At 38.6% G+C, this 21,359-nt stretch overlaps 1 protein-coding gene across 1 annotated transcript in view; it reads right to left on the reverse strand.

Moving 5' to 3' along the window:
* kl-2 (dynein heavy chain 2, axonemal kl-2) overlaps positions 1-21,359 on the reverse strand; it is a 638,176-nt gene that overhangs the window by 165,934 nt on the left and 450,883 nt on the right. Inside the window, exons 62-66 of the mRNA XM_068229141.1 lie at positions 20,188-20,581; positions 9,756-9,962; positions 8,193-8,343; positions 2,217-2,366; positions 1,920-2,052 (exon numbers count right to left, since the gene is read on the reverse strand). Coding sequence (XP_068085242.1) covers positions 1,920-2,052; positions 2,217-2,366; positions 8,193-8,343; positions 9,756-9,962; positions 20,188-20,581 — 1,035 coding nt within the window. The remainder of the gene's footprint in view (positions 1-1,919; positions 2,053-2,216; positions 2,367-8,192; positions 8,344-9,755; positions 9,963-20,187; positions 20,582-21,359) is intronic.

Here is a 21,359-nt window from a genome sequence, read left to right on the forward strand (position 1 = left end):
ACTCACTTCGGCGATTACAACATAGTACGGAATATCGCAAATGAATAAACTCTTCACAATCTATGGCATATGAGTAATTAATATACTCAAACTAACAATTTACATGGTATTTCACCACTTATGTGGTACAAGCGTAGCACTGCACCACAAATGAAAATGTTGCACAACTTCACTGAATGTGCAAACAATGATATGTCTGAATGGTCCGAGAACACAGTAGATAATAGCTGGATATTCTTCAATCCAACTTCTTTTATGCTGAAGAGGGTTAAAATCGAGGGTGATGGTAAAAACGCCCACTTCTCGGATATCGTTTCGCTAATAACCGTTTGTTGAAATTGATTAGCATATCAAAAGATAGCTCTGACCTTCTATATCCCACTGATTAAGTCTCATCCTTTTCGTATCATGGGTTTGATCATAATCATCAAAGCATCACCTAGCACTTTTCCAATAGTTGACACTACACCTTGGAAAAATCCAACATAGGCTCGCCTGGCCAGACCCATGACGTCTTCTTGTAATTCGGCGCACCCATACACATCGCGTAATTAATGATATGTTAAGTAAGTGGAATCTGTTTTGCTGTCATCATTAACTGGAAAATTCTCTGATTATGATGAGCTCTTAATTATAAATATTCATTGTGTATGTCAGGATTCACATGATTAATATTATTATTCTCATCGTTGAAATTTTCGAAACAAGTAAAGGTTTTTGGCTGGCATCAGTGAATACATTAACAAATACTTAGGGAATTACGTTTCCTTAGGTTAACCTGACTTAATTAAGTACTGCCCACTGGGTGTCACGTGGTATTTGTCTCTTCTTATTCACTCCCACAAGAGAGAGAAAATTTCTAATTGCTGGCTAGTGTATGCCTCACTGTGGTAATTCTGCGCAAAGCGGCTTTCGTTCATTGAAACAGCAGCAAGTCGTTTGTGCCCTGTATAGTGCTAGAATCTGCTAGTTATGCGACTAATCATCATAGAATGATGCGGAAAAGGGCATATTATTGTTACAGGATGTCCCGATATGCTATCTACCGTATCGTGAACAATCAAAATAGTTGGGTGTAATATGTGTAGAGCAAAGCATTTCTGCTTTTTGCCTGATGCGTTTTAATTGTTAATTTTGGGTACAGATTAAGAACAAACTAAACCAAAAATTACCAGTACCTTGTGTCCATATATTTCAATTTCCACTGTTGCAAACAGAAACATAATATCATAATCCTGTACCATATATAACACAATTCTCTCTCTCTTTTTTTCTGCTTGTGGTTTAATGTCATACTTTCATCTGATACTACATACACTAGTTCCACATCAGATCTGTCAGGATGGTGCTCAATGAGCTTGATGCCCGCCTTCCTGATGAAGCTGGGAAGCAGAAACAAGCTCGTCGGGGGCTGAGAAGAGATGGATGTAGAAGAACTGGGATTAAGAAGGAGAGATCCTATGTGTTTGAAGACGGCAATGATGGAAGATGTGGAGATTGTCCTGGTCCTTTTGTGTTTCCATATTTATCCTCATCTTCTATTTTGGCTGCTCCCTTTCCTATGCTGACCAACCATTGCGTTCATCCTATTCTATGTGTTCCTTTCTTAGCCCTGCCCCCCTCTCTCACTGACTTGGTATGACAATTGTTTGTTCTTTCCCTATTCTCATTAGTTTGGAATGTTCACCTCTGTAGCATAACAGTTAGCGCTATTAGCTGCTGTCCTTGGGGTCCCGGGTTCGATTCTCAGTTCTGTCAGGAATTTAAGAATGGCAGGAGGGCTGGTATGTGGTTGAAATGGTACATGCAGCTCACCTCCAATGGGGGGGTGTGCCTGAAAAGAACTGCACCACCTCGGGACGAGGACACAAGATTACTTTATTATTATTGGTTTGGAATGGATGAGAACTATGATTCACCTGAGCAATTCATCCTCCAGATCAATGAGTTTTCGTCTGCCTGCAGCTATCTCCAGCACTAGAGAGTCCTTCTGCTCCTCCAGATAGGGTTTCTCATATCTCACTACAATACCCAGCAACTGCCTCTCAAGACCTGGTAAACACAGTCAATAAAATGGGATAAAATTATATAATTTCCTTTTGCATTAGTTGAACCGTTTCACTGCATTGCATCTTTTCATTTTAACATCTCATAAGCACACACTAAGAGTTGAACTACAGAAGAACTCTTGTTAGTGAATAGAAGATGACACATACCTTGTTGTTTGACAGCAAAGTTCACCAGAGTTGTCTTGGTACAGATTTCAGGTGGATAATGTGGGTTTCCCATCTTTGTGGTGATGAAGAAACGGAAATTAGGATTGTATTGCACCAACTTGTCTGACAACTTCAATAGTAGCTGGCCGGCTGGAAGGAGAAATGTTACTGTTACAATTACTGAAGTGTGATTCTCATTCAGAGGAGTGAAGTAGACAATAAGACATTTTCTGTTCAGGCTACTCTGTAGGTCTTGTGTTTGGTTTAGCCAGTACGTTCTGATATACAGAACAGTTAGTTCAGCCTTGGACTGGAACAACGCATATGTAGGAAGTGGTAGTTGCTCAAGTTGCTTGCAGCAAAGAAGCATGCTGAAACTGCCCATGAAGGTCATAGTCCTGCACATGTGACCCTTTCAGTTATTTGCCTAACTGTGTAGTGCAAGGTTCTTAAAATTCAGTCTCTTTTGGAGATATGTTTCATTTGGCAGTGTAAGCTTTTTACAAGTGTCTTAAAATTCAGCATATGTGTAAGTTATCTGTTAATTAGCATGGCAAATAATCGAATGAATCTACTGCAATGCCAACTGACAAGTTCATGCTTGAAAAACAGTTTTATATATGACACGTGTGTAGAAATAGACTCATGTAGAGGTGTATAGACAATTTCAGATGAAATTCCCTGGTGCTCCAATTATAGGTAGAGAAACTGTTAGACTTGTTGATAAACGTTTTTTCCTATTTGCTTTAAGTCACACCGACACAGATAGTCTTGTGGCAACGATGGGTTAGGAGTGGGAAGGAAGTGGCTGTGGCCTTAATTAAGGAATAGCCACAGCATTTGCCTGGTGTGAAAATGGAAAACCACAGAAAACCATCTTCAGGGCTGTTGAGAGTGTGGTTTGAACCCACTCCTAAATGCAAGCTCACAGCTGCTTGGCCCAAACCGCACGGCCACTTGCTCGGTGTTAATAAACTAAGAACAACAGAATCCCTAAATGCTAACATTACTAAGCCACTGACCAAACCAGTCTAGTTCATCTGCCTCCTCAACCCAAGGACAAACGAGTGCCCTGATATGCTACTTGCTCCTCCACCCTGTGAAGAGGATGGTGGTACCATATAGGGGAATCCTCTTTTAGTCGACATGCAGGGAATATCATGGATCTATTCTACAGACTCAACCTATATTTAGAAACCTATATAGAAAAACATGTTACTTTGCCACCATTTTACCATGGAAAACAAGAGCTAAAATTTGTTTAAAAATTAAAACTGGTTACCACACTGAAAAACAAAGTATATAAATCATTCATCAAAGTATAGCGGTTATAAAGAATAATTCTAGCACATTCTTCTGTAACTACCATCATAGCACTGAGATAAAGAGTTCAGCTTCATATTATCTTAAAAGTTATTTGAACTTGACTGTTGAATCCTTATAAAACACTAACGTCCGACTCGTTGGCTGAATGGTCAGCGTACTGGCCTTTGGTTCAGAGGGTCCCGGGTTCGATTCCCGGCCGGGTCGGGAATTTTAACCTTCATTGGTTAATTCCAATGGCCTGGGGGCTGGGTGTTTGTGCTGTCCCCAACATCCCTGTAACTCACACACCACACATAACACTATCCTCCACCACAATAACACGCAGTGTCCTACAAATGGCAGATGCCGCCCACCCTCATCGGAGGGTCTGCCTTACAAGGGCTGCACTCGGCTAGAAATAGCCATACGAAATTAAATAAATAAAACACTAACAAACAGGAGGCTTAAAAACACCATAGAAACCACAAAAAACAAAATTAAATCTGTTAAAATATATAAATAAGTACAAATATACATGCACCTTCTACTTCAAAATATTTTATCAACTCGTTGCAATTTAAGATGATCACAGATAACACAGCACCAAATAAGTAACAACCTACGAAATCAATACCAATTCTTCCTTGCTCTAGAAAGCACTTAATATAAAATACACCAATAAAAAATTGCGGTAGTCAGCTTGAAGTCATGAATTCTTTTAGTTAACGAGAAACTACAAGATAAAAATGATTGAAAATTATATTTCCTAATAATTTTGCTATCTGCAAAATTTCATGAATACAAATATTAACAAATATGTCTGACTCATTGGCTGGGAGGTCAGCGTTGAGGCCTTCAGTTCAGAGGGTCCCGGGTTCACCTCCCGGCCGGATCGGGGATTATAATTGCGTCTGATTAATTCTTCTGATGCAGGGACTAGATGTTTGTGTTTGTCTCAACATTTTCCTCTTCATATTCAGCCAGCAAACTGCACTACCAATCACCACAGAAACATGCAATAGTGATTACATCCCTCCATATAGGGCTGGCATCAGGAAGGGAATCCTCTCATAAAACAGGGCCAAATCCACATGTGTGTCACAGTTCGTGACTGCAACCCCATAGGTGTGAGAAAAGCAGTAGAAAAAGAAGAAGAAATATTAACAAATCCCTTCTATGTTACCACTCCTGCCTTTACCAGTTAACATTAATTGTGGTCTAAGTGACAATCTCTTTATTTCCTTCTAACTTAAACAATCTACGTATGCATGCATGTATGTATGTATATATGTATGTATGTATGTATGTATGTATGTATGTATGTATGTATTATCCGCACACTTTATGTTGGTGCATTTACACCCTAGTGCTGAATAGGTCGACCTCGGCGATCTTCGAGATTCATACTGGCAACCTTTGAAACACAAACTACGAATCGCTTAAGCATCGTTGTGCGACATCTGGCGTACACTTTATGTACTAGTACTGTTGTTGTTTACACAACAAAGCCAAAGTATAGAATTCATGCTAGGAACAAGATTCGCATCGAGAAATGTTTTATAATGTTATATAATGTGTATGTGACATAGTTGTTGGCTTAAGATGATAACGGTTTAGAAACTTCGTATCAATCGATCATATTCTCGATTCAATTCAGATTTCATTTTCCTTTGGTTGGTAGCACTATCGATACCGGGACACCTCCCTCCTTACTCCTCACCCCCGTACACAAATGCACCAACATAAAGTGTGCGGACTATATGTATGTATGTATGTATGTATGTACGTATGTATGTATGTATGTATGTATGTATGTATGTATGTATGTATGTATGTATGTATCCGTGTGTGTATGTATGTATCGCTCAGCCTGGAGGCTGGTTTGATCCTTAACAGTTCTGCTGTAAACTGTCATAGGTGGCCCAGGCATCACTGAGAGGTATACTGGGGAAATGAGGAGCTCAACTAAGTTCCATAAAATTATATTCTGCCATTAACTTTTGATGTTAACAGACAACTGATAGAAATGTAACCGGGCTCTATTCAACTATTTTACATGTTTGTGTGTTCTAATGCCCATTAGTTAAGAAGAAAGCCATACTTTCTTGTGTCGACTCAGTTAAATGTAACTTAAAAGCTTTTCAATCTGTCGAACGCACAAGTTAAATATTACACTATAACATATCCATAAAAAAACAACACATTATTAAACAAGGAATAAAAGTTGGTAGGTTTTTACTTGTTGAAAAAGTTCAATGTATAACCTGAACTAACAAAATATGGCTGATATTGAGTTTATAGTTTATATGGTTTTCAGGCTGTTCAGTATTGTTTGTACATGAGAAAAATTTATGTGTAACCTATTATGTCTGTTCAGTTGGTATGAATCAGTCATTCAGTTTGTGCGCAGCAGCCATTACGTGTACACTGTTGTCAAGTCTACACAGCTCTGACATGATTTGAAAGGAAGAATATGATGTGTAGAGCGGTAGTTTTCTGCCATCTATATTCTTTTGAGAACTATACGAACCAAATATTATACTGCAGTGCCGATCAATGCACATACTGTAGTAGGTTGGTTTCATAGTAACAGCAATGAAAAACGGAGAATGTACGCTGTGCAAGCTTCGTTCTCTGCAATACATGACACAGCCCATATGGCATATGGTCTTTTATTTCAATGGAGTAACACAGAGATACCATGCAGAAACTCATGAACAAATTGAGAGGAACGATTTTCTTTACACAATATGAAGTGAAGGGCAAAAATGTTGTGTGCTCAATGAGGAGAAAGTAAACAAAATAACAGAAAAATTAGAACATAAGCCTACGCAATCCTTACAATGATTAGGAAAAGAAATCATGGTATCAAAGAACTCAGCATATAGGGACAGAAATAGCCTCAATTATGGAAGACAAACTAATGTGTGTGAATTGGTGTTTCCTAACACAATGCCAAAAATGTGTGGATGTAGGAGAACATTTCCAACATATCATGACATGGTGTACACTTATTTTCATAATAGTTCGACTCGGCTGAATGGTCAGCATACTAGCCTTCAGTTCAGAGGGTCCCGGGTTAGATTCCCGGCCGGGTCGGGGATTTTAACCTTCATTGGTTAATTCCAATGGCTTGGGGGCTGGGTATTTGTGTTGTCCCCAACATCCCTGCAATTCACACACCACACATAACACTATCCTCCACCACAATAACACGCAGTCACCTACACATGGCAGATGCCGCCTACCCTCATCGGAGGGTCTGCCTTACAAGGGCTGCACCTGGCTAGAAATAGCCACACGAAATTATTATTATTATTATTATTATTATTATTATTATTATTATTATATATATATATTGCGAATGAGCCCATTAGGACTACGCAAAGTATTCAGAGACAGGCATTTGCCTTTCTTTGTGCCCACACTTCCTTCATTCGTTTGCTGCGTGCTTCTTTTCTCTCTTGAGACCATGTTGTTCCGGTCTTCTTCTTTGGTTTTTCCTCTTGGTCAACTTGCCACTTATGAACTTTGGTTCTGAAGATAACCCGGCTTTGGATGTCTTCAGGTGTAATTCCTGCCAGTTTGAGATCTGTTTTAATTTCGCCAATCCATTTTATTGTGTCCGTTTTAGCTTTACTTCGGTTTTCATAAAATTCAACTATTTGCTTGGTAAGTCTATCTGGGTTCATCCTTTTTATATGTCCAAAGAATCTTAATCTGCATTTTCTGATGTCGCTGTGAATGTTAGAAAATTGTTTGATTTCCTGTTTCCCTCTAAGGCGGTACTGTTCATCTACGAGTTTTGGGCCTAAAATTTTTCTAATGATCTTGCGTTCCTTTTTCTGAATATTTTCTAGATCAGTTTTCCTGTTCAAAATTAGTGTCTCTGATCCATAGAGGCATTCTGGTTTAATAACTGTATTATAGTGTCTTAGTTTAGCATGCTTGGAGAGACACTTTTTGTTATAGATATTTTGGGTGAGTCTATACGCAGTTTCCATTTTTTGGCATCTAACTTCATTGGCTTTTGTTTCCATTCCATTCTCCTGAATTATTTCACCGAGATATTTGAATTGCTGGACCCGTTTTATTTTGCCATATTTTGTCTCCATGAATTTAGGGGCTTCTTTGCTGCAGGTCACGTATTCAGTTTTTTCAAACGATATTTGGAGGCCGACTTTTTCCGCTGTTTCTTTCAGGAGTTCGATCTGGTTTATGGCTGTTGAAACGTCACAAGTTAAGATTGCCAGATCGTCCGCAAATTATTATTATTATTATTATTATTATTATTATTATTATTATTATTATTATTATTATTATTATTATTATTATTATTTTCATAATTTTAATTGTTATATCTTGTAATGCATGGGCAAATTGCAGGAAGTGCCATGCTCGATGTCACAGAGTGAAAAGTAAATAGTCAACAGCAGCTGGGCACCGCGCACCCTCTGGCTAACCAATGAGAGAATCTCACTGTACTTAGTACGTAGGATTCATCTTCTTATTAAGATAAACTGCTCATCTTATTTCATCCTCATTCAGCTTGTATTGCAGAGTTAATGCAAATGACAAAATAATGTTGATATATTTATATACAAAAAGTTCAAATTACAGGACAGGTTAAAAGTTGAAAATCATTATACCTGGATTATGTAGTGAACTTACCTTGCTTTATAATAGACTTGGTGAGAACAGGTGTCAGTGATGGTTCTAGCACTTCTGAGACATTCTGTAGCAACACAGGCTTTCCAAACTGAATAGCAAGCTCCAGAGTCCTCATGTAATCTGACTGGCCGAAGTCAATCACTTGCAAATCCTGCCATGAACACATTACAAGGATTATATTAAAGCAGCAGAGTGGTACAGGATTTTGAGGGATGTTTCTAGCAATGTTGAGCATAAAATTAAGGAACATCAGTGCCAAGTATTTAAGTAAATATTTCCAACATATTTAACTCAGTTATAATTTCCAAACAAAATGAGCAAATTCATGGAATTAATTCATAACCATAAAGTAATTGTGGACATCAGTCTTATTACTCTATATATCAAATCAAATATTGGAGATGTCTCCTACTTTAATCCACACAAAACTGTGTCATTTGCACTATATATCTTTACATTTATTCAAGTGAATGGGAATTAATATTCATGATTGGTGCAATTTGTAATTGCAATTGCATGAAAGTTATTATGTAAACTCTGTAGATTACAAAATACAAAGCATATTTACCATCATGTTTTATTTATTTTTGGGGTGTGTGGCCTCTGAAGAGTAGTGCAGGTCTTTTGAGTTGACACTGTATATGACAGGAATCAGTCAAGGAATGTTCCATCATTCAACATCTTTATATAATGTGTATCATTTATACCTTTAATAAATGAAGACTAGATTCCAAGAGAATCAAAACTAGTCTTCATTTATTAAAGGTATAAATGATACATATTATATAAAGTGTTTAATGTGGACCATCCCTCGACTGATTTCTATCATAGAAGTCAAACGTCAACATGGAAATGAAAATTATAAATTATGATTGATATTGTATTGGTGACCTGTACGTCTATGAGGATCGGGCCCTACCTATGATAAATTCTAATGATGAAGACGGCACACACACCCAGCCCCCGAACCACTGGAATTAACCAATGAAGGTTAAAATCTCTGATCCGGCTTAGAATCAACCCCAAGACTCCCTGGACCAAAGGCCAGTATGCTAACCATTTAATCATGGAGCAACATCATCATTTATATTGTAGATTATGACTATTTAATATTCCACTCACAAGCAACCATGCTTAACTTCACATCATACCTACAATCCATGTAGAATCTGTAAACATGTCAATCAAAGTTGATTCAGAATACCTTATTAACTCACATGAATTTAGCAACACAATTTTGAAGCTTTTTTGTGGGGGTAAAGGGATTTTCTCAAGAAATTTTCGAATTTCTAAATAGTTAGGATTAGTTGTATAATTTAAGAGAATGAATCCAATATTCACATTTATTGGTAAAGATTGCAATAACTCAACAATGAATTCCCACTGAAAGCTGATTTCTTGTGACATTGTGTACAACATCACACCAATAAAAGTCTTGGAGGCCAAAACAAATTTCCTAATAGGAAAGAAAATATTATGAAAAACTGTTAATCGCTAACCCCTGCCATTGGAGGAGGAGGAAATAATATGTCAAGCCTATAGCTTAGACAATTCACCACTCACCTTATCACCCTCTTTCCGTTTGATCCATTCCACTCCTTGACACTGAGGATCTATGAGTAGAGGCCACCTTGAACACCGGGTCACAATGATACCATTTTCTGTGCTGAACTCATCGGATGGAAGGCCTTGGATATTCCATTCACGAATGGTTGTAGGATCTGCCAGGAAGTCAATTATATTGAAGTTTTCTGAACATGGGACTTCAAGCTCGACAACCTGTAAAATTCCACTGTATCAGCTCAGCTTGTTGGTAAAAAATGAGACAATGACAGCAGTCAAACCTTATAAACTCTAAGTTTTGCACACAAACAAACAACTGAAACTCATTGCTTCTAGCAGAAAAAAAAAAAAAGGAGAGAGAGAGCCAAATATTGTAATTTCTGATTTTTTACTACTATAAAATGTTATAGCTGGCCTCAAGGTGTAGGGGTAGCGTGCCAACCTATTACCTGGAGACCCCGGGTTTGATTCCCGTCCAGGTGAGGGATTTTTACTTGGATCTGAGGGCTGGTTCGATGTCCACTCAGCCTATGTGATTACAATTGAGGAGCTATCTGACGGTGAGATGGCGGCCCTTATCTAGGAAGCCAAGAATAATGGCTGAGAGGATTTGTCGTGCTAACCACATGACATCTTATAATCTGCAGGCCTTCGGGCTGAGCAGCGGTCACCTGATAGGCCATGGCCCTTCGGGGCTGTTGCGCCATGGGGTTTGGATTTATAAAATATTATAGGCTATAAATTTCATTTTTGTTCCGTATTGAAATGCAATTATAAGAAATACAGTTGAACCACGATATCTCGAATCACCTTGGGAGCTAAATTTTACGTCAAGTTATCAAAATTTTGAGATATAGAGAATACCATTTTTGAGCATGTACACCACATAATTGAATCACAAATGTATCTAAGGGCTTATACTGAATACATTATTTTTAACAGTATTTAAAAATATACAAACAAACTCAACTTTATGGCATCACTTTAATTATAACCCTTATTATAGTAATTTTTTAGAAGGCAGGATACAGTACATAGAGTAGTGAAACAAGAAACATGCCTCCATTAACAGCTTTGGAAAAAATATGTTTGTCTCTTCTGTTTGTTACTATTAACTTTTCTTCCCTTCACGTTGAAACTTCTCATCAATACTACGCAGCCGAGATTCATAAATGAAGCTTGTCATCCGCGACTTCGGGCGTTGCTTTCGTGCATTGCTGTTAATTAATTCACACTCGAGAAACAGCAAGGCTTCGTTGATTTTCCGATTGTTAGAAGTTTTAGTTTTTTGGTTCCCATCATATTAGCTCCCACCACTGTAACCCTTTCTTTACTTGTTAACTGTTCCTCACAAACCACAAATTCCGTATTGCAGAGTTAATGTTGCACAAAATTCGAGTTACAGAGTATTTTTTGCTTCAAGGGAGGAAAATGTTTGCTTTGAGAAATGGAGAAATTCGTGTAACCGAATTTCGAGTAATAGAGAAATAAATTTATGTCATGAATAGGACAAACAACTGGGAAATTTAAGTTACTGAAAATTCAAGTAATGGAGGCTTGAGATATCGAGCTTCAACTGTAAACTAATATATCAAGTAAATAATATTACATCAGTCTTGGGACTAGTTTCAGTCACTTAGTGGCCATCTTCTGCCAAAATAAAATTAAACATATGTATACAAAACAAAGACAATGTTGCAGGAATAATTATAACATTAAAATACATATAAAACAAAAATTATGGTTGTGATCCTCTTGTTATAATATGATGTTATTAACCCTGACAGTAACACCATACGTTTTTCTGACGTGTTGTGCGAATGAATGCCATCTATTCCTCTTAAGGAGGGGAGAGTTATCCCCTCCACCACCTCTATTCCTTGTTCATTCCATCTGGTAACTTTAATGTAACTTTAAATAATAGGCTTTGAGTGAGACGTCTTCGAAACGTGTGGTGTAACTAAAGCAATATTTATAGACGTGTTACTGTCAGGGTTAAGTAGAGTTAGGACCTCAGGCAATGAAGTAAATCTCTATAGTGGAATGCACAGTATATCTAATGTCTGATGTGTGTGTTTTTACTTGTACCAAATTTAACCGTAGCTAAAATTTTAGGATTATTGGTTGTATTATTCCTTGACATTCTCACAATTGTGATTCACCTCTTCTCTTGATAGTTTAAGCTGTGTGTGTTCCACATCAGACATTAGATATACTGTACAAATGGCAAATCAATAGGAAAAAGCATTTTTTGTGCTGCAATCAGCAAAACTAGAGTCCATTATTGAAGTTCAGTGTGCTTTTTGCTGTCAGTTTAGTAAACAACCGCCTTGGCATAAGCAGATTTTATTACAAGCAATGTAAATCATTGTAGGTCCGTATTGAAAGTATCATTGGATATTATTTTTCTTATTATAGACTATTACTTGTAACCGTACATATTAGGAGGTTACAGCAGTCCTCCCAATATTTGTTCAGATGCTCCGATCTTTGTGCCCTTTCCTCAGTTGAAAATATGCATGTTGTTGGTTTGTTTTGTGTAAGGGTAAAGCAAAGGTTTGTATTCTTGAGTTTTGTATTCAATTTTATCTTATTTGTGGTGTCTTCTGTTGTAAGGCCTATTTCCTTCAGATACTCTCTTATTTCTCTGATCCATTTACATCCTGTTGTGGCATTTTTTGAGACGAGACTGTGTTGTACTAGTTGTTTCAGAAGTCTCGAATCCTGCATCCTCATGATATGTCCAAAGAATGCCAGTCTCCTCTTACGCATATTATCTGTAATGGGTTCTAGCTCTTTGTACACGACTTTGTTGGGTATTAACCGCCTCTGTCCATCTTCCTGGTATTTTTTGTTGATGCTGGTTCTTCCAATCATCCTTTCAATTTTCTGAAGTCTGTCAGTCTTTGATTGTTTATTCAGGTGAAAAAGTGTTTTTGCTGCATATGTAGCTTCCGGTTTTATAACTGTGTTGTAGTGTTTTATTTTTGCATTTATTGATAGACATTTCTTTTTGTAGATAACCCATGTTAATTTTTGTGCTTTAACTAATCTGTTTGTTCTTGTTTGGACTGAGATTTTTTAATTTAGGTTATGTATTATTACTTCTTGAAGATATTTAAATTGAGTTACTATTTTGATTTTATTACCATTTATGGTAACTTCTTTTAGTTGTGTTGGTTTTTGGGGTATAATTTCTGTTTTTTCAAATAATATTTTGAGGCTAATTATATTTTCAATGTTTTGAAGTTCTGATATCTGGGTTTTTGCTTCTTTTATGTCCACTGCTAGTAATGCTAAATCATCAGCGAAACCCAGGCAATATGTTTTGATTTCTTGGCCAATTTTTATTTTGGGGGGACATTTCCTAAACCATTCCCTCATTACCATTTCTAGAGCACAATTAAATAATAGTGGTGAGAGCCCATCTCCCTGCCGTAGTCCAGTTTTAATTTCAAATATCTCTGATGTTTCCCCCCTTAAACTTCACTTTTGATTTGGTGTTAGTGAGAGTCAATTTTATCATGTTTATTAATTTGGGGTGTAGTCTAAGGTGTCTTAAAATTTTGAACAGAGATTCTCTATGGATGCAATCATAAGCTTTCTTGAAATCTACAAATGTTAACACCATATCTCTGTTTCTTCTCCTGTTATAGACCATTATCAACTTAAGACTCATGATCTGATCAGGACAGCTCCTCCAGGGTCTGAAACCTCCTTGATATTCTCCTAGTTCTTTCTCAAGTTGTAAACTTATCCTATTAAAATATTTTGTATTTTGTATGTTATGTCTAGGAGCAAGATTCCCCTGTAGTTATTAGGGTCGGTTTTGTCTTTTTTTTTGTGCAGTGGGTGAATGAGGGCTGTTGTCCAGTGTTCTGGTAGTTCTTCTTTCATCCAGATAGAGATAAGTTGATGGAGGGCAACTTTTGCTGATGTTCCTGCATATTTCCCGATTTCTGCAAAGGTCTGATCTTCTCCTGGCGCTTTGTAGTTTTTTAATTTATTCAGTGCTTGGTAGACTTCCTTTATTGTGGGGGGATTGATGTTCTCTGGTGGTGTTTTTATCGGGGTGTTGGTGTCCAAATGAAGGAGTTCTGTAGGTTCCTCACAATTTGAAAGCTTGTTGAAATATTTAGCCAGAATTTCTGCATTGTCTTTATTGTTATAAGCCAGCTTACCATTTTCATCCTTCATCAGTAGGGTCGGGGGTTCATATTTTTGGAGCTGCTTTCTGAATTTTTTGTAGTAGTCCCTCGATTGAGTTTTATTCAATTGTTCTTCAATTAACTGCAGTGTGTCCTTACGATGTTGTCTTTTTATTCTTCTTAAGACTTGGGTAGTTTCTTTTCTCTGTTTTACTAGATTTTGATACTATATTTCTGTTTTTTGGGACTGATGTAATAGCCATGCCTGATGTCTTTTCTCCACTGTTTCATCACATTCACTGTTCGACCATTGGTGCTTTTTACGTGGTTTAATTGGAGCCAGGTCTTCTGCAGTTTGTTTAAGGTTGTGTACTAAGTCTTCAAGTTTATCTGTGATTTTTATCTTTTCAGGTTCAGTTACAACTGAATCATAATAGTTGGCATCTCTGGGTGGCTATGTGAACAATATTGCAATTTGATGTTACTTCATTTGAAGACATTTAATAAAAGCAACTACCCATGAAGCATCAAAAAGAACTAGTGCAGTGTTCCAGTTGGGGACATTCAAATTTTAACACATTTAACACCAATCAGATCTCCAGCTCTTCAAAGCCATTGTTCTAAAAATTGATCCGATTTTTGAATGGAATTCCAGTATGCTGGGCTGGGTGACTGGACATTGGATCATACTGGTGATGTATTTTTACTACAATGTGAAGTATTGGATGCTGTCAACTATTCTGCAATAGCAAATCTTTTTGACAGCACCGTAAAATCGCTGTGGAATAAGGAAGTTAAGTGGGAATAAGTCTTACTGTCTGTCATGGATGCCGTGCCATTCATGGTAAAAGGTAAAAAAGGACTTAAGGTTCTCTTGTCAAAAATTGAGCACATAACATGCATTATACATTGCTTGTACTGACCAGCTGTGAAAAAACAACATAATTTTCCAGATGTTGATAGTTTAATTTCAAATGTCAAGAAAATATTCCTCAAAGTTCTTCATATCTTTCCAAAACTTCCTCATCTTCTCACTATTAGTCTGTAATCTTTCTTCTGTCCATGAGTTTTTGAGTTTCAAATTTCTTGCCATTGGGCCCTTGGGTGTAAAATTGTACGAGTTGATTTTGTCTATATATAGTCCATGCACTCTGCGAATAACCTCACTCTTTGTGGGTGGGGTTAACTTTCAATAAGTAACCAGGGGAACCTGACCCCTACAGAACACGTCCCCAAGTGGCGGATAGGGGGCCCGTACAGTGTGTAGGGCTGGTTTGAAATGACCAATACAACCCACGGACCAACAGGTAGCCCAATTCCTGGGGGCTTTAGAATACTGGGACACCCTCTCTCCAGGGGTCAGCTTGCAGTGGTGTCGCTACCAGCGTTCTAGCCAGCCAGTGTCTTGGAAATTGAGTTTCCAGCCATGTTTTGGTCATGCTAGCCCGGGAGGGCAATATATCAAGTGGAGATGCAATTCTCCCCTAGTACATTGGCACTGCATTGTGCTTATCACATGTATGGCTTGCAGTGGTGTCACTACCAGCGTGCTAGCCGGCCAATGTCTTGGAAAAGGTGCGGTATCCAACTGATGAGTCCATGCCGTACTCTGGGCGAAATACTGGCAACTTTGGACGATTGAGTTTCCTGAATTTTATTTCTAGCTATCTCAATCGGAAGCCATATTTTGGTCATGCTAGCCCGGGAGGGCAATATAGCAAGTGGAGATGCAATTCTCCCCTAGTACATCGGCACTGCATTGTGCTTATCACATGTATGGCTTGCAGTGGTGTCGCTACCGGCGTGCTAGCCGACCAGTGTCTTGGAAAAGGTGCGGTATCCAACTGATGAGCCCATGCCGTACTCTGGGCGAAATACTGGCAACTTTGGACGATTGAGTTTCCTGAATTTTATTTCTAGCTATCTCAATCGGAAGCCATATTTTGGTCATGCTAGCCCGGGAGGGCAATATAGCAAGTGGAGATGCAATTCTCCCCTAGTACATTGGCACTGCATTGTGCTTATCACATGTATGGCTTGCAGTGGTGTCACTACCGGCGTGCTAGTCGGCCAATGTCTTGGAAAAGGTGCGGTATCCAACTGATGAGCCCATGCCGTACTCTGGGCGAAATACTGGCAACTTTGGACGATTGAGTTTCCTGAATTTTATTTCTAGCTATCTCAATCGGAAGCTATATTTTGGTCATGCTAGCCCGGGAGGGCAATATAGCAAGTGGAGATGCATTTCTCCCCTAGTACATCGGCACTGCATTGTGCTTATCACATGTATGGCTTGCAGTGGTGTCGCTACCGGCGTGCTAGCCGACCAGTGTCTTGGAAAAGGTGCGGTATCCAACTGATGAGCCCATGCCGTACTCTGGGCGAAATACTGGCAACTTTGGACGATTGAGTTTCCTGAATTTTATTTCTAGCTATCTCAATCGGAAGCCATATTTTGGTCATGCTAGCCCGGGAGGGCAATATAGCAAGTGGAGATGCAATTCTCCCCTAGTACATCGGCACTGCATTGTGCTTATCACATGTATGGCTTGCAGTGGTGTCGCTACCGGTGTGCTAGCCGACCAGTGTCTTGGAAAAGGTGCGGTATCCAACTGATGAGCCCATGCCGCACTCTGGGAGAAACACTGGTAACTTTGGATGATTGAGTTTCCTGAATTTTATTTCTAGCTATCTCAATCGGAAGCCATATTTTGGTCAAGAAAAAGAGCTTTGGAAAGAAGATTATAGACTGGACTGACACGTCCTCTCAGACAATTGTAAAGTATTATGACTGTAAGGCTGATGATATACAATGTTCTGAAAGGAAACCCAAAATAAATAAGAGATTCAAATACCAAATTGGAACTATGAACATTCTATCATTAACTGGAAAGGTAGAAGAACTCCTAGACATGATGGATAGAAGAAAAATATCAATATTGGGATTAAGGGAGACCAAATGGAAAGGGATTGGAAGTAAGACACATCGTGGAGGATACAACTTATACTGGAGTGGACAGGAGAAGGTAATTGTAAAGTATTATGACTATAAGGCTGATGATATACAATGTTCTGAAAGGAAACCCAAAATAAATAAGAGATTCAAATACCAAATTGGAACTATGAACATTCTATCATTAACTGGAAAGGTAGAAAAACTCCTAGACATGATGGATAGAAGAAAAATATCAATATTGGGATTAAGGGAGACCAAATGGAAAGGGATTGGAAGTAAGACACATCGTGGAGGATACAACTTATACTGGAGTGGACAGGAGAAGGTAGTGAAAAATGGTGTTGGATTCTTAATTAATGAAGGGACTGATGCTACAGCTGAAGTTATCTGCAAAAGTGAATCATTAAAATGTTCATGAAACTGGAGAACACTAAGTACACCGTCATACAAGTGTATGCCCCACAGACAGGCTGCAGTGAGGAAGACAAAGAGAAATTTCGTCAAGACCTGGAAGATACAGTTAATGAGGAAAACAACATTATTATTATTATTATTATTATTATTATTATTATTGCGGCTTCTCATGTCAATTGTTCAATCAATACTGCTATACGGTTCAGAAATTTGGGCTGAATCGTTAAAAATTGTGAAATATCGGAGAAGAATTGCGGCTGTACAACGGAGAGCAGCTTTACGAATTGCTTGCGCATATCGCACAGTATCAGAACCCGCGATTCTAGTAGTAGCAGCAGTAGCTCCCATTGACTTGTTGGCCTTCGAAAGACAAGAAATTTGGCTCACACAAGAAGAGCTAGGAAGGAAAAGGGCAAAGGCTTTGGCTCATAGTCGCAGAATGCAACGATGGCAAACAAGATGGGAAGATGATTCTAGAGGGAAATGCACGAAAAGACTGATACCTTCTCTGGGCGTATGGGTTGCCCGAAATCATGGTGAAGTGAACTACTATCTCACACAGTTCCTGACAGGTCATGGATACTTCCGAAAAATTTTTCATAGGCTAGGGCTAGCAACTAGTCCGGTGTGCATATACTGCGGCGATATCGATGACGTATCACATACTTTCTTTGTGTGTGTTCATTGGCTGCCACAAAGAAGATGCTTAGAAGTTATGCACGGAGAATTGACGCCAGAAGGGATCGTGTCAGTAATGCTACGAAGTCGAGAATCTTGGGACCAGGTGGCAGTCTATGTAGAAAATATTCTGCGTCAGAAGAAGAAGGACCTGGACGATTATGACAGATAGTAAAGCAGAAGAAGGAAGATGAAGCACAAGATGCATTAAGCACGACATCCGCCCTGAAGTAATGCGAGAGCGGTTCCGGGGCGGAGATAAACGTCGTGGGAAAAGGGAGTGTGGTTTTTAGTGGGTAAGAATCTCCACACACTTGTTGAGTGCGGACCCTCACAAGCGTCTTATGAAAGATTTTCCACACTCCCTCGCAAAAAAAAAAAAAAAAAAAAAAAAAAAAAAAATTATTATTATTATTATTATTATTATTATTATTATTATTATTATTATTATTATTATTATTGGAGATCTAAATGCGCAAGTTGGGGCAGACAGACTGGGGTATGAGAACATCATTGGTCCACATGGATTTGGACAAAAGAACCCAGAAGGAGAACAACTACTAGATCTGTGCAGAAGAAATGATCTTATAATCAAAAATACATTCTTCAAAAAACAAGACAGTCACAGAGTAACAAGGTACAGTTGGGATGGCCAGTATAGAACATTGACTGACTACATAATCACAAATTAAAATGGTGGTAGATACATCACAGATGTAAAGGTCATCCCTAGTGAAAGCATGGACAGTGTCCACAGATTGCTGGTAGTAGACTTCAAACATAAAAATAATGAAACTCAGAAAATTATTATGAAAAAACCACGGGTTAAAACTTAGAAGTTGCAAGAAGTCCAAATAAAGGAATAATATAAACTAATGATTCAACAGAGTCTTGCGAAGGGTGAAGTAACCAACGTTAATGAAGAGTGGAAAGCTTTCAAAGACACCTTTGTGGGAGAAGCCGAAAACCTGTGTGGAGTTACAAGTTCCATCAAAAGAAAAAAAGGAGAAAGCATGGTGGATTGATAGAGTGAAAACAGCGGTGAAAGAAAGAAACCAAATAAAGAAAGCACTGGACAAGGAAAAACAAAAACAGGGACAAGAACGCAATGAACAAGAAATACAAAGACTCCAAGGAGTATACACGAACAAGAAACTTGCTATAAAGAACATTGTAAGGGAAGAAAAAGAGAAGAAATGGAATGAGTTTGCAGACAAACTGGAAGAGATCAATAGAGGAAATAAGAAATTGCTATACAGAGTAGTGAAAAACAAGCGAAGGGATCAAGAGACCATAAAAACAATAGAACGTGATTATGGAACTCTGGCACAAGAAGAGGGAGAAATTAAACAGGAACTCAAGATCTATTTCAAAAAGTTGCTGAATGGAGATAAAGAAAACATAACAATGGATAGAGGAGAGCCAAGTTGAGGAACCACAATTGAACCACCAATTACATGGCTTGAGGTTGAAAATGCGCTCACGATCATGAAGAAAGGAAAGGCAGTGGGCATAGACGAACTAAATGCAGATATGCTGAAAGCGGCAGGAATTCCAGGAATCCAATGGCTGTACAGACTGCTCAACAAGATATGGGAGGAAAATACTATTCATGAACACTGGAAGATGGGCATCATTGTACCTCTGTTCAAGAAAGGAAACCGACAAAAATGTACTAATTATCGTGGTATTACCCTACTGTCTTATGTCCTGAAAATATTGGGGAAAAAAACTTTCTTTTTGGCTAGTGGCTTTACGTCGCACCGACACAGATAGGTCTTATGGCGATGATGGGATAGGGAAGGCCTAGGAGTTGGAAGGAAGCGGCTGTGGCCTTAATTAAGGTACAGCCAGAGCATTTTCCTGGTGTGAAAATGGGAAACCACGGAAAAACATATTTTCTAGCTGGTTATACTTATACCCTTGACTGAAAGGTATTTATTAGAACAACTGCTCACACTACTGCACAGTATACCACAATGGGTAGAAATTCAGGATGATCACTTCACTGCTCTTATCCTGAATATCAAATTATACTCTATCTTCTCTCAACATCTTCTTTCTCTTCAGCACCACCAATCCATGAATAAGACATGAAATTTCATCAAATATATTTGCTCATCAGCAATGAATTGCCTAAAAATACTGAACTTAAATGTATGCATTTTCTAATTCTTATGACTTTACCAGAAATTGTTGCATACTGTCAAGAAATACAAACTCTGAAATAACAGACCATACTTACCGACTGCTTCCATGATTTGACCAACTCATCGCGATAATGAGAGACAAAAGGTCCCACATAAGACACAAATCCTGTAGCAAGAAGGCAGTCTCCTGGCAGACCATCAGCTTGCAAGTCTAAGTTTGCTACTGTCTGTGCCCAGCGAGCCTTTTCACCAGCTAAACCATCAACCAACGCTTGGGCTCTCTCCAACTTCTGTGCCAAGATCTCAGCTTTTATGCGTAACTCCTCTTTCTGAGCTAATTTCAGTTCAAATTGCTTCTGGAGTTTCTTCAGATACTTAGCTAGCTCTTTCAGTCTTGCCTCAGCTGCTCTCATGGCTTGTTCTTTCTGCCGTAGATTTGCTTGAGCCTCTTCTAGCTTAGCCCTCTTGGGGGCAACAATCCTACAAAGAATAATGTAAATTTTAATATTAGAATAACAACTTTTATACCTATGTACGAGAGCAAGCCAATAAGTATCTGCAAATGTCTTTAGGTTGGCTCTATGCCATTGTGTGCTCACCAGCTGCTAGATGGAACCATTGCCTACATCGGTGGTAGAATTCAGCATTATCAGATCAGTACAGCTTGCGCTGTTGCGCGACGCAAAGATGGCCACGCCACTCTCCGTTTGCACCAAGGAAGAACAGCATTCTGTAATCTGTTTTTTGTAGTCTGAGAGTGTACCAGGAGCGAAAATTCATAGAAGACTTTTAGCACAATACGGGGACAATGTTTTGCCACAGCAAAGTGTTTAGTAGTGGACTGAACAATTCAAAAGGGGTCGCACAAGCGTGAAGAATGAGGAAAGATCCGAGCATCCATCTGCAGCTGTAACTGATGCCAATATTAAACAAATGCGTGATATGATCCTGAATAACAGACGAGTGACTGTTGATGCCATGGCAAACCATATGCACATTAGCCACGGTTTTGCATATGAAATCATGGATAACAGGCTGAACTTTTACAAAGTATGTTCAAGATGGGTGCCAAAACAACTCAATGAAGAGCAGAAGCACAATCGTGTGAGAATTTGCCAGCACCTATTGGACTGTCATGTTAACGAAGGTGAAACATTTCTGAAATGGATCATCAGTGAAGATGAAACATGGGTTCACCACTTTGAACCAGAGAGGAAACGTCAGAGCATGGAATGGAAGCATTTGCTGTGGCAAAACA

This window comes from Anabrus simplex, chromosome 9 (genome assembly GCF_040414725.1).
Source record: "Anabrus simplex isolate iqAnaSimp1 chromosome 9, ASM4041472v1, whole genome shotgun sequence".
NCBI lineage: Eukaryota > Metazoa > Arthropoda > Insecta > Orthoptera > Tettigoniidae > Anabrus > Anabrus simplex.